Source organism: Melanostigma gelatinosum, assembly GCF_949748355.1.
Source record: "Melanostigma gelatinosum genome assembly, chromosome: 4".
NCBI lineage: Eukaryota > Metazoa > Chordata > Actinopteri > Perciformes > Zoarcidae > Melanostigma > Melanostigma gelatinosum.
The window spans coordinates 6,358,648-6,372,731 of record NC_136637.1 but is presented as its reverse complement, the minus strand read 5'-3'; the positions used below and the strand labels follow the sequence as shown (position 1 = coordinate 6,372,731).

General features: G+C 44.0%; 1 protein-coding gene across 5 annotated transcripts in view; it reads right to left on the bottom strand.

The window, feature by feature from the left end:
- Positions 1–1,625: 1,625 nt before the first annotated feature.
- farp2 (FERM, RhoGEF and pleckstrin domain protein 2) overlaps positions 1,626–14,084 on the bottom strand; it is a 29,852-nt gene continuing 17,393 nt past the window's right edge. The window contains exons 14-28 of one of the 5 annotated variants that reach the window (XM_079267777.1): positions 12,969–13,153; positions 12,714–12,803; positions 11,984–12,117; positions 11,817–11,898; positions 11,477–11,714; positions 7,374–7,504; positions 7,218–7,286; positions 7,044–7,133; positions 6,856–6,876; positions 5,762–5,844; positions 5,518–5,636; positions 5,149–5,312; positions 3,741–3,848; positions 3,490–3,641; positions 1,626–3,382 (exon numbers count right to left, since the gene is read on the bottom strand). In XM_079267777.1, the coding sequence (XP_079123903.1) occupies positions 3,289–3,382; positions 3,490–3,641; positions 3,741–3,848; positions 5,149–5,312; positions 5,518–5,636; positions 5,762–5,844; positions 6,856–6,876; positions 7,044–7,133; positions 7,218–7,286; positions 7,374–7,504; positions 11,477–11,714; positions 11,817–11,898; positions 11,984–12,117; positions 12,714–12,803; positions 12,969–13,153 (1,760 nt within the window). In that variant the 3' untranslated portion in view covers positions 1,626–3,288. Of the gene's footprint in view, positions 3,383–3,489; positions 3,642–3,740; positions 3,849–4,591; positions 4,732–5,148; positions 5,313–5,517; positions 5,637–5,761; positions 5,845–6,855; positions 6,877–7,043; positions 7,134–7,217; positions 7,287–7,373; positions 7,505–11,476; positions 11,899–11,983; positions 12,118–12,713; positions 12,804–12,968; positions 13,154–14,084 lie in introns of all 5 variants that reach the window. The other 4 variants (XM_079267779.1, XM_079267780.1, XM_079267778.1 and 1 more) reach the window with 4 other exon arrangements.

The following is a 14,084-nucleotide window of genomic DNA, read 5'->3' as shown; positions in this document are numbered from 1 at the left end:
ACCTGAGTTTCCTCCTCAACATGAGATTTATTCTCAACAAAAGCTTCCACCAGAGCCACAAAAAGCAGGACACAACTGTTTTTCACAGGCTCGTTACATTCTTATTGATTTGATCCATACCACTCTCGTGTCTGTCCTTTAAATATGAAGCTAGTATGCTAAGCTAACAGCTGTTAGCTTAGCATACTAGCTCAGCACACAGACTGGAGAAGGGGGGCAAACAGCTAGGCCTGATTAAACACACGAGTTATGATGCATATCCTCTATGACACACCAACGGGGATTAGAGTTAGCCTATGATAAAGATGTGAAACATGGAATACAACATATTTTAAGGATTTTAAATAAGTCATCTTTTTTGTCTGCAATGTTGACTGTGGCTGTAGTGTGCATATATGTGGTTTTGAAAGCACTAACACTGACAGCAAGCAGCTACACATCTCCTCCACTCCCTAACAGTTGATCATTTAACTAGATTTCCATGGCATTCCATGGCAGAGGAGAGACATTGTCATCTGTGGCCCGGGGGAAGCCACCCCACCCTCCGTTCCCTCCGTTTGGGCCTGCCCGAGGAATGCCCTGGTTTGTTTATGACTGCTCAACAGATTTGCAGATCCTTGTTAAAACCAGAGGCAAGGAGGCGAACTCCTTCAACTGTCACCGACAGCTCGGTTTGCAAAATACTTAATGCAAAAAGCCAAAAGCACACGTTTTAATGCTCATTGCCAAGTGTGCATATCATTGCAGCATGTGTTGCAAGTGTTTCTCCTCATTCCATCACATTTCCAAGGTGAGCGGCAGTGCAACAAAACTGCTAGATGCCAGTAGTTGATTGGCATTGATACATCTATTATTCCTTCTTTTTTCTTTATAAAGCAAACATGCCAAAGGATATGGTTCCTGCCTCTCAGATGGGAGGATTTGCTGCTCGTCCTTTGAATAATCATTTGGTTGGACAAAACAAACATTGTGCAAGCATCACTTTGGGCTAACAATGATAGACATGGTCAGAATCTTTGCAATTAAACAATCGATCGATTAAGGGAGAAAGGAATCGGCAGATAAATACACAATGAAAATATTCATTATGCAGCCCTATATGAAGTAAAACCCTTCTTTTATATTAATGCATGAGTAATAACAAGTTCATGATACAATATATAATTGTACAACCATCACAGGGACATTTTTATAACGTATAATGACATACTTTCAGTTAAAAAACATTTTCAATGCAGGACTTGTAATGAAGCATTTCTACCATGTGGTGTTAGCACTTTTATTTTGAAGTAGAGGATGTGAATACTCGCTGGTCAGTTCCCACATTGATTTGTTAAAATGATTCTACTCGTCTTTAAAGGGCATCGTCGATGCATTAGCCGACTTGTCTAACATCCTTCCAATGTGTGACCTCAGGTCCTCTGGCACGAGTCCTTCAGTTGTTCAGTGCAGGAAAAAAAGGAAAAAAAACTTTGGGTGAGGCAGTTATTAGTTTTTGTTTGCTTGAGGAACTGAGAGCAGCTTAAAGTTGTATCTTAATCTATTGCCCGGCTTTATGGACAATATTTATTTCATTTAATCATGTATTTAATTCATGCCTTCAATGTTGATTTTATCTGTCCTCATCTTGTCTGATTTCATGAATACATTTTCTTACATTTGAAATGTCCATGTGCATTAGACCCAAAATCGTTCCACTGTTTACATTCATATTATCAGCTCGTGAGTCATCTGTAGTTCACTTTGAATAGCACTAACCTGTACTAGAGTTGCTTTGCAAGTAATGTTTGATGAAGATGGTGCAACCTGGCGGCTAAAAATGATCTCAACATAATGTAGCAACTGCAGCCTCTTATACCGTTGACATGTAAAGAAACTTACAGCGAATAGAAAAGTCCAACACCGGACATTTGGTACGCATCTACCGGCCACGTGTTCCCCGATAAATATCAGCACAAAGCCACAGAGTGTGATTGCTACGATCTTTTTATTCGTTAGGATCTTTTCAATGGAATAAAATGAAGACTACATGTGGGGTTGGGGGGGGGCGGATGCGGGAGCAACGGCCCTGATGACGACACTAAACAATAAATAGGAGTAACATATACCGTTTGTTAACCTGTTGCAACAGTCAGTCTCTCTCTCTCTCTCTCACACACACACACAGAATGTCAGATGGTTTGGAGAGGACCTCTCATCACCTTACGTGAGCAGCTCAAGTGGCTTCTCCGAACACACACACACACACACACACGCACACACGCGCACACACACAGGTGGTGGGTTAAAGATTCCAGTCTTCATACAAAAAAACATCACGGTTAATATCACATTTGCATGTAGCGCACCAAATCACCGACAAGAGCCCGACACATTGCCGAGTACAATTACTTCAAAATGTGTTCTTCTGGTTCGCCTTTAGAGGGGAAAACCTGTGACCTTTGCACACTAGAGTCACCACTGCACAATAGTTCCTCATGTTATCCCTATGCCAAAAGAATAAAAGCAGGATACATTTGATTACATTTGATATTAAAGAGAGAAATGTAGCACCGAACTGGCCGTAACGCTGCCCAACTACAGGTTAAAGCAGCTTCCTTTGAAACACGTGAAACCTCCAATTAACACGAACGCTGCTCATACTAATACAGCTTTATTCTTGAAAAAGGTTTTTTTTTTTAAATCTCACAAATGTTGCCAAACGTTTGCAACCAAAATCGTGTGCCTGTCAGATTTTCTCTAAACCTCCCATGCATCCCCAGACGACGTAAAACTTGCTTCAACATCCCGTGAACTTCCTGCTCGCCTCCGTCTCTCTGGCACACGCACACACACCTTCAATGCAGAGAGAACATACTATCGCGCACCTTCATTTTTTCCCCACATACTGTGTATCATCTGTGGCTCAACAAAGTTTCAGTCATCGTGAGCTAAAGAGTAAAAGCCCCCTTTGTGGTGGAGTTGGTCCCATATAACAGTATTTCCAATCAGTCCATCTATGTGAACGGCCCAACTGAACGCTACACATGCGAAGAAAACAAAAGAAAACACGGATCAAAATGTCTCCCTTTCATTATGTCCTGTATACTGACACGAACATAAGCATTTTACAAACCGTTAGAATTAAATCCTTAGGCTGAGAAATGTTAAATACTATTTGAACTGGCTGTATCTTTCAGTCTGCTATTGTCCAAATCTTTGCTCCGCGTGAAAACCACAAAAAAAAGACTTGATGGTCTCTCTGATGCGCCGGGGAGGCCCAGCCTCCAGGTGCGGGCGGCGTCCGATTCAGTTTCCGTTCATCTCCACGGGACCTCCTTTGGGTATGAGCAGGCTCATCCGACCCGTGGTGCTGGCCGCGCTCTTGATCACCTCAATCCATCTGTGGAGACGAGCACACAGGGTTGTTATTATTATTTTTTTTTAAAACAAGTTTCTGCGGTTGTGAGGGCCGACCCCTCGTGGCGTGCGCCGCGACGAGTCGCTTACCTTTCGAAGGTGTACTCGCTCTCCGCCCGGAAAAAGTAAACGTGGGACTTGAACTGCAGCTTGAAGACGTACTCCTTGTGGATGCCATCCGACTCTTCGGGGGTGCTGACCGTGTAGCCGAGCAGCGGCAGGCTGGCCAGCGGGAAGTCGTCCTGCAATCGAGAGACGGGGAAACGCTTTCTGAATACAGACCGAATGCCTCGCCACTCTAGCAGCAAATGAATTAATCTGTCAGGGTTGCGTCAGCTGACCTGGTGAGTCTTGTAGAAGAACAAGCAGAAGTTGGTGAAGACCACCCAGAGTTTCTGCCAGCCGTTGCTGTTCTTGAACTTCCTCAGGAGGTAACCCGACAGCTGGTTCTAGGCAGAAAATAATAAAAAAGGTTGGACGGGTGACTGTAGCTGGTGTCGTTTGTGGCTGTGTGGAAGTGCTTAGTTGTGACACCGATTACATGGAAAACGTTTGCGTATTTACCAGGGCTGTAAAAGTGTGGAGGTGTGCTCTAACTTTAGAATGCTCACTTCTTTTTGCCAATAGAGGCTTTGTTTATGTAATAATGTGGAGATGAGTCGCTATTGGGCATTCACGTTTATTTCCATGCGATTAAAGGAAAATGACATTGTATCCTCCCCTCAGCTCTGGCCGTTGGTTCGTTGTAGTAACGTTGTTCGTTGGATTAACCAAAGTAATTGCTCGGATCTTGGAAAGCCGAGATGTTGCTAAAAACGACCAGGTTAAAAGAAAAGACTTGCTTTACTTTCTATGGCTGTGAGCATTCTGTGAGCAAGACTTCCTTCAATTGTGAAGAGCAGACATACTCCGTTCTGGGTTACATTAGTAGTCTCTGTTCTATAACATTTTCCTCCTTTTGTAAACCGGAGAGCTGTGGCTGCGTTGTGTGTGTTTTTGTATTTAACTTGTAGAAATAGACGACAAAATGTGACGCATCAATAAACAAACCAGTGTGAAACCTTAATAAAAATCTGTCAAAATGTTTGATTCTGATTGGATTTCAACATGGAATTAAAAAACATAATTAGCCGTTTTCAGGGGGCTCTGATTTCTACTGAGAATCCAGGGAGAAAGCGCGTGGGCCCGGTACCTGGTTCATGCGCAGGTAATCAGTGAGAGAGAGGTTCTGGTTGCGGTACCAGCAAACGTGTGTGATGGTGTTTGGTCGTTGGCCCTGACCGAGGAGGTAGCGAGGAGGAAGCTCTGGTGAGATAGCCGGAGAGCCGTAGACTGAGAGGGCGAGGAGACAAAAGAAAGGGGCGAAAAAGGGTGCAGAGAACAGGGTTAGCGTGTTAGCTTAGAGAGGAAGAAAGGGGGAAGAAAAGTCCTCGCGGTCTGTGGAGGAAGAAGGTGGAAGAGGAATTATTTATTATTAATACCCTCTCGATCACAAAGAGCCTTCCGGGACAGTCAAACAGATGAGTTGCAGGATATTAACAGACACCAGGAGGGGGGAAAAAAGAGGGAAAATGTTAGAAAGCGGAGGTGACACGCAGAGACGACGACAGCCGCTCAAATCTGCCGCTGCAGGGGTGATGAATGTCACGTGCACGCAAGTCGAACTACTCGTCATCTGTGTTTTTTCGGCGATGTGTGAATGGGTGCGCGCGTGTGTGCGTGCGTTAAACGTGGGCGGAGGAGGAGTACCTCCACAGCCTGGCTGTGATCGGACATAGACACGCTGGTGTTGCGGTGCCAGCACACGTGCATGGTGGTGTTGGCGCGGTGGTGCGTCTGCTTGTCCAGCGACGTGTGTGACGAGTTCATGTCGTCCTCCGACTCCTGCTCCAAAGAGACCTCGTCGGACGATCCTGGGGAGGAGGAGGGAAGGAGGAGGCGGGACAGGAAGTTGTTTGGAAGGGATTAACTGTACATTTGAATGCGTTCTGTATCCCAAGGAAAAAAATATTCTCTTTGTCACTTGAGGAAAAATATATATTTTTTAATGTCTCCACTCAATCAGTGCGGCAGTCAGTGTACGTCTTCAGGTAACACTGAGGGAATAGAAGCTCTTACGGTTGGAGTGGTCGCAGAGTCCTGCATCAAGGAAGATGGTGGACTTCTCTTGGGACTTCTTGGCCAGGTCAATGGCCATGTTCAGGTCCTCGATCCACTTCCCCATCTCCACTTTAGAGCTGGAATCACGTAAATTATAATTACGTAAATTATAATATTCATAATAAAATATTCTATACTATTTATCTGAAGAAACACTACAGTGCAACTTGTGGTTCAATAAAAAAAAGTTCTCGTTTCTCACCTGGCAGCCACGACAACGGTCCTCTGAGCAGAGTAGATGGTGAAGCAGTGAGGGACCGACCACTCGTTTTCACTCTCCTCAAGCTAGGAACAAAAGAGAAACCCAGACAGCGTCAGCCTGACGCGGGAAGCATTCCATCCAAAAGACACATCTGTCAGCAATGAATGACTTGAGCTTGGGGATAAAAAGGGGGGGAAACACAGGCGGGGAGTCTGACTGGAGTCACAAATAGACCTCCCAAAGGGAGTGATGATCATACAAACACCTTCTGGACCGCAGGAACTTTCCCCAGGAACTTTCCCCAGGTACTAGGAACCTTTTGAGGAACTGTTGCTACAGCAGGGACCAGGGTCTACGGTAAGCTTTTTACAGGAACTTTCCGGGTGCGGTCTGCAGGGTTGACCGTCGTTGATTGGTCAAACACACAGTACAGAATTCAATCATCAAACAAGGAAGAATCTCTAGAATGGATTCAGGACGAGGGGAGAGCGCTTCTCTCCGTTCGATTACATAAAAGTCAAGTTTGGGAGAGAATAATAGAGACCGCGCGAGTGAGAATCACTGTGCTGTTTGACGGCGTTTGTTTCATTTCCCTCATTTCATCCATTACAAGGTGCATCAGTACATACTATGCTGCAGTAAACGTCTTCGCAGTTTTTAGATGAAACAGGCGTGCATGCTGACCTGCGACCACCACCAGCAGCAGCCCTCGTCCCATGTCATGCAGGCTACTTTGCCTAATCTCCGCAGGTCTTTAGACCTGCTTTGGAAACGCAGACAACAATGGGCTGCGGGAACCTTTTAGTTCCTTGAGACTAAAATTCTCAGGAACTTCTTGGCTGGAAAACGTGGGTTTACCTTCCTATCAGTTCCCACCTTTAAGTCCAAAACACACCCATCAGTTGTGGCAAAAAAAGGAACATCTCTTATATCCTTGCTTGTACTTTATCATTTGAGACATCCACGGCTCGATATACAAGCGCAGACTGTTACACACACAGACAAGATTTTTGCATCTTGAGCAGTCTTTTGGCGACCCATCTACAGGAGCGCAGGAGAAGAAGGGTAGGGCCGGCGGAGCTCAGAGGACTTACCGGTGTATCCAGCACTATGAGCTGCAGCCAGGAGTAAAAGCAGAGACATGCAAAGTTAGGACACCCGGGGGCCCTTCCCTTCTCGACACACTGATCACATCATACACACATCGGGGTTTACTATTCCTCTACCAGAGCTGTGGTGGGACAAATGTTAGAAGAGGGCCAACGAGAGCGTAAACACTCACGATCATGCCGTGAAGGGGCAGCTGGCCGTGCACTTTGAACTGATTGGTCGCCGTGACGCCTTTGCTCGTGTAGAGGAGCATGTCTGAGAACTGAGTAGAAACATTGAGAGTTATCTTTTAGGAGCATTGATGTGTGGAAATTACTGTAGAAGTAAGCAGTAGTTTTGCACTAACCAGGAAGAACATCCTTTGCTGCAGTCCTTTCTTGGTGAGCTTGTGCAGACACCCTTCTCGTATGAACTCCTATTTAAAAAAAAAAAAAAAAAAGCAAGGTTCATCAGACTGCTTCCCTAGCACCCTCTACCCCCCGCTCGCAGTCACTGCACTCACCCTGCCTGGCCCCGTCAGGTTCTCTATGCCGATCAGGTCTCTCTGCAGCTCCGTCAGCTTCTGGAAGTTCTCCAGCCGGATGAGGCTGCTCTGGAGCTGGGTGGCGATCTCGGCCACTTCCTTCAGAGCCTCTGCAAGGGAACAAAACCCAGAGTAACTGTTAAAAAAAAAATTGAATTAAGACCAGACTACATAATATCTGTCTGATCATGGACGGGGGGATGAAAACGAGTGTTGACCAATAGGAGCACAGAGCACTCTTTCCGAGCAGCGCAAATACAAACGTGGCAAACGGAGAAAAGGAGTGAGGTTTCACCTCCTTTCAGTGACCATGCGACCGCCTGCTTTTGGTCGAGACCGTTGTGTGAAATGAATCACACATGCAAGTGAGCCGTTTGACTCTGCATACATTATGCATGAGAAAAAGACGGAGCGATTCATCCATAAAACCAAGATAACACATGTGAACACTTCTTGTTTTCCCCCATTCCCATGAGCAAAAGCTGTGGCTGGTAGCAATAGAACCACTCTATTTTTGATACCGCCTAAGGCCAAAATCTTCATTCTCGATATTGGTCATCTCATATCTCGAAAGCAATACATTTCATGATGTAGCATGTTTTCTGGTCAGTCAGTCAGAATGTGAAATAACCACACGGTTAAGCCTACATTTCTAGAATAGAAATGTACTTTATTCATCCCCAAGGGGAAACTTGTACAAATTTGTTCTTTGTACAAATCAAGTCCAAAATTATCCGATTTTCTGAGAAATTTGAGTCAACGTGTGCTTGTTTATTTGCAGTTTAGACTACGTAACTGTGTATCACGATATCTCCATATATGATTTCATGATATCTTCCTTTGAAAGGGGATAAATTATCATATTGAATTATTGCCCAGCTGTAGTTCCACGTCGGTCGAGGTTCCAGGCAGGCTGAGCTGATTTCCTAGAACAGGGATTCCCAAAGTGTGGTGCCTCTAGGGGTGCGCGAGAGGAAACATGCAATGGTGGTCTAATGGTGTAATAATTAATATTAAATATAATTTTAAAAAATGCACTTCAGCTCCTGCCGCCAGACTGTATTTTAGGTACACACTAGCTAGCCTAGCTTGCGCAGCTAACTTCATTCATTGAGCAACATTCATACAAATATGATAAACTGGCTGAAATCGTGGAAACTGTCAGGTGGGACATCTGATGCTATCAGTCATAAAAGAGGAGAGAGAGAGCGAGAGCCTGAGAGGTGCGTTGGGGAGAGACCAGGAGAAGAAATCGAACTTGAGTCAGAGAAAGATGAGACGGAGGAGACCGAAAAGGAGGAAGGGATTTTAGACAAATGGGGAGCACATCGGCCCATCGCGGAGTCAAGGTGAAAGAAGAGGAAATATGATGAAAATGATCCGTGTCTGGGCTTCACTTGGATTGGCAACGCAGATTCCCCAAAGCCACAGTGCGTGGTGTGCAGTGAGGTTCTGGCTAACAGTCTGAAGCTCTTATTTACGTCACCACCTGAACACCAAGCATGCCAGTGCAAGTCAAAAGCCCCTTACATTGTTTATATCGAAATCAGAGGAGTTACAAAACAGCCCAAAACAACTGCAGTCTCATTCATGTGTTGGGTCGACAAAACACGCACTGCGGGCTTCATATCTGGTCACAGAATAGGCTACCGCACACAATCGCCCAAGACGTGTGCTTGCCAGCTGCCAAAGCGATGGTGGAATGTATGATTGGAGACAGAGAAGCAAACAAGTTGGACGTGATCCCGGTGTCCAACAACACTGTGTCGCCGCATCGATGCTTTGTCCGAAGACATCCTGGCTACATTAGTCGGTCGCGTGAAGAAGAGTTTTACTCTCTGCAAGTAGACGAGTCTACAGATGTGGCCAATCTGGCCAATCTTCTGGTGTACGTCCGTTACCTTTTCGAAGGCACGCTGCAGGAAGATTCTTCGTCTTTTTTATCTTGTAAACAAACGCCACGTGCGAGCAAACTGTTCTCTCGTTGGTCTGATTTTTATGCGGCTATAAATTACATTACATTACAGTCATTTAGCAGACGCTTTTATCCAAAGCGACTTACAATAAGTGTATTCAACATATTCAAGAGAACTACTCGTCACCAGAAGTCATAAGTGCATCTCCTCTGAACAATCTAAGAGCAGAAACCAGAGCAGACGTACAGAAACAAACTAGTATGAATACAGTAAGTGGAACAAACTAGTATGAATACAGTAAGTGGAACAAACTAGTATGAACACAGTAAGTGGAACAAACTAGTATGAACACAGTAAGTGGAACAAACTAGTATGAACACAGTAAGTGGAACAAACTAGTATGAACACAGTAAGTGGAACAAACTAGTATGAACACAGTAAGTGGAACAAACTAGTATGAACACAGTAAGTGGAACAAACTAGTATGAACACAGTAAGTGGAACAAACTAGTATGAACACAGTAAGTGGAACAAACTAGTATGAACACAGTAAGTGGAACAAACTAGTATGAACACAGTAAGTGGAACAAACTAGTATGAACACAGTAAGTGGAACAAACTAGTATGAACACAGTAAGTGGAACAAACTAGTATGAACACAGTAAGTGGAACAAACTAGTATGAACACAGTAAGTGGAACAAACTAGTATGAACACAGTAAGTGGAACAAAGTAGTATGAACACAGTAAGTGGAACAAACTAGTATGAACACAGTAAGTGGAACAAAGTAGTATGAACACAGTAAGTGGAACAAACTAGTATGAACACAGTAAGTGGAACAAACTAGTATGAACACAGTAAGTGGAACAAACTAGTATGAACGCAGTAAGTGGAACAAACTAGTATGAACACAGTAAGTGGAACAAACTAGTATGAACACAGTAAGTGGAACAAACTAGTATGAACACAGTAAGTGGAACAAACTAGTATGAATACAGTAAGTGCTGAGTGGAAGGCTCAGGTAGTACTTCTTGAGTCTTCAGTCTGATAAAAGACGGGCAGCGACTCTGCTGTCCTGACGTCAGTTCATTCCGCCACTGTGGCAATAATGATGATAAAAATGTAATCTTTTATTTCCTAATCATTTGAATTATGTGTTTTTATGAAGAAAAAAAACTCAATTACTGTAATAAAGTAAAAGTATAACATTTATTATTTTTGATTGTTTACTGACTTCAGAGCATTAAAATGATTTTCTTATAATAAAAATTGTGGATCCTTGTAGACCAGCTGATGTAATCAAACATCAAAGAGATCTGTATCTCTGAATATGATCATTAATGATCATTAATTAGTAGCCTTTTTAATTTTGTGCTAATCTGATCCGTGACTTTTATGATCCGTTCTTCTATTCTTCAGTTAATTTAGTAGTTTAATAGAATAAAGACGTAGTTTAAAATAATAAAGACATAGTTAAAAAAATACAGACGTAGTTTAATAGAACACAGACGTAGTTTAAAATAATAAAGACGTAGTTTAATGGAATAAAGACGTAGTTTAAAATAATAAAGATGTAGTTTAAAATAATAAAGACGTAGTTAAAAAAATACAGACGTAGTTTAATAGAATACAGACGTAGTTTAAAATAATAAAGACGTAGTTTAATGGAATAAAGACGTAGTTTAAAATAATAAAGATGTAGTTTAATAGAATACAGACGTAGTTTAATATAATACAGACGTAGTTTAATAGAATACAGACGTAGTTTAAAATAATAAAGACGTAGTTTAATGGAATAAAGACGTAGTTTAAAATAATAAAGACGTAGTTTAAAATAATAAAGACGTAGTTTAAAAGAATACAGACGTAGTTTAATAGAATACAGACGTAGTTTAATATAATCCAGACTTAGTTTAATGGAATAAAGACATAGTTTAATAGAATAGAGACGTAGTTTAATCGTCCCGTTGAAGAAGATGTCACGGCAGTTTGGTGACAAAACGGAGCTCAGTCGAGAAGAGCCATATCATGCAGTGAAAAAAAGAAAACTATCTTAACAAACTAAATGAGACTGTTATACGTTATAAATAACCGCCTCATTGAAGAAAAGAAGTGATTCAAAAGTCATATCATGAATACTGACACCTAGAAAAGCGGAGCGCTCACCCTTGCAGTCGTCGTGATCGCGATGGGCGGGAGAATAATGCTTGCACAGTCTCTCCAGGATGAGCTTGTAGTGCATGAGGCGCTGGATGGGCTTGAGCAGGAACGTGTTGAGGGGCAGGTAGCACACCTTCTGCAGCTCGAACTCCTTGTAGACCGTCTCCAGCTTCTTCAGCCTCTTGCTGGCCTTCTCCAGCTCCGTCAACACCTCGTCATGTTTCCGCAGGAAGCCGGTGAACTCCTGCGGGCGGCGACAAAAAACACACACGTGCGGCGTGAGGCACGGGACGTTCCTGCTCGTCGCTCTAACGTGTGTGAGAGTGAGAGAGAGAAGCGCTCTCACCTTCAGAGCGCACATGTTCCTCAGCATCACGTCGCCGATCCTCTGGTAGTCCCCCTTGACGTGAGCGTTGGAGCGTCCTTCCCTGCGGAATTTTTTTTTTGTCTTTATTAGCATGTCATCGGACACACGTGTTGTCACACAGAGACATACTTGAAGGCAGCACCTACCAGAGAGCCAGCCTCTGGTCCAGCTCCTTGAGGAAGCCCCGGTGGAACTCGTAGATGGGGTCGATGTTAGAGAAGAGGAGGGTCATCAGGCCTTCGGGCATGGCGTTTTCTTTGATCACAGCGCTGCGGAACCACTGAGGAGCAGGAGAGGGACAACCGATTATTCATGCCGACTACACAGACTGGTATGTAAACATGATCATGTATGAAAATGAGGTTTATGAGTCGAGCGGTTCCTCTTTAAGACGTTTAACAGAAAAAGCAACGCAACCGAAGTCTGCTGGAGGAAGAATTAATGAGAGTCCCAATGTAAAGCTTCATGTTCAGATTCATTGAGAGTTTTTTTCGACGTTTTTCTTTTTTATCCTCCAGTTCAAAAGACTCATTACACAAAATCTTCCATCTGTGTTAATGAGAAAAACATTTACATTTAAAGATACGTAGGAGAGCTGTAGGGTTGCCCCCTTAACTTTAGATTCTTCAGTCGAGAAACTTTCCAGCGATCATTTGTTTAATGTGAAATGAATATAATTAAAGTCACAAAGGTTAATCGTTATACCTGTCTTTTGATATTTACTTTCTTTTGAAATGTTCTATGTACTTAATTTTTGTATTGTTTAATTTGACCATTTTTGAAAAACCACAAGTACCGGTAAATACAGTCCAGGCTTCTACATTTGTTTTGAAATAACCACATTATTTCTACCTGGCCTCGGGAGCAAACACTCACCACAGTGATGACCTCGAGGTCCTTCAGGTAGGTCCGCTCCGTGGTCAGAATCTCTTTGGCGATGAAGTAGGCCTTGTCGGTGGGATATCGCTGAGGGAGAAGTGTTTCAAAACTGAGCGATGGACAACATTCCCCTGATGACGAAATACAAACGCCTTCATACTGACAAACGGTTTAGAAAATCCCCTCCCATCATAAACCATTTCTACACTTAAAAAAAAAAGGGGTGGGGAGGGTGGCATGTGATTGGTGTACCTTCCTCCTGCCCTCCTCCTCCTCCTCTAGCTTGGCATTGCTGCCCACCTCGCTCAGGATGGGGCTCTGCAGGGGCGACGGGTTCTGGCCCGGCAGGCTGAGGGTGGACATCTGGAAGGCGGGGGACAAGCAGAGGGGACCCTTGGAGCTGAAGGGGGAGGCCTGGGGGCTGTCCACGGCTGAATCTGTGGCAGAGGGAAAAGGGACATGGTATAAAATTTGATTTTAAATCATTTCAGTCTAATAAATATCCTTTAATTAAACTACAGTGCGAGGAAGTAAAATGTGAGCTTTAGAAATAGGTTTAAGTCAAATCCTTAACTACATCTTCACCTAACCTGGTTTCCTCTCCGGAAGAAAAAACACCGCCCGAGTGTTGCACGTCTCAACAAAAGCAAGCCGGACGCCTCATCACACGCATCGGGCCCTCAAACGTAAAGGGGAGCCGGCGGAGCAGACCAAATCAAGTAATGGTTCCCACATCCCCCCCCCCCCCCACCACCATTGTTTTCAGAGCCCTCAACAACAAAATGATTCATAGCCAACTTATACGAGCTGCTTTTGTTCTGCCTCAAATCAGGAGACAAGACCAGCAGATGAAACGCTGGGCTACACAGATCACCACAGCTGTTCTTCCACTTCTAATGGAGGGGGGGGGGGGGGGGGGGGGAGAGAGCGCGAGAGCGCGAGAGAGAAAAAAAAAAAGGAGAGGGGAAGGCCTAAAAGGAAAAAAAAAAACCACTACTCGACCCGGAAATAATTGCTCACGCAAAGACTTATCAGGAATGTGGCTTGTCTGGAGGGCAAACGGTCGCTTATGGTTTATCCGACAGGGAACGACACGAGAGGGGAAGAGAAGGAAGGTCGGACTCTGCTGTGGAATGACTTGGCACAAAGCCTGTCTCCACACACACACACACACACACACACACACACACACACACACACACACACACACACACACACACACACAGCTGGAATTAAGTTGAGGAATCTTTGTGTACGAGTGCAACCCAACCCCCGACAGCAGACAAGTGTGTTGCCTCAAATTTAACAAGGCGGCGTGTGTTTACTTGTTGCACGTAGGCGTCTTTTTTTCTAACGTAACAATGAAGA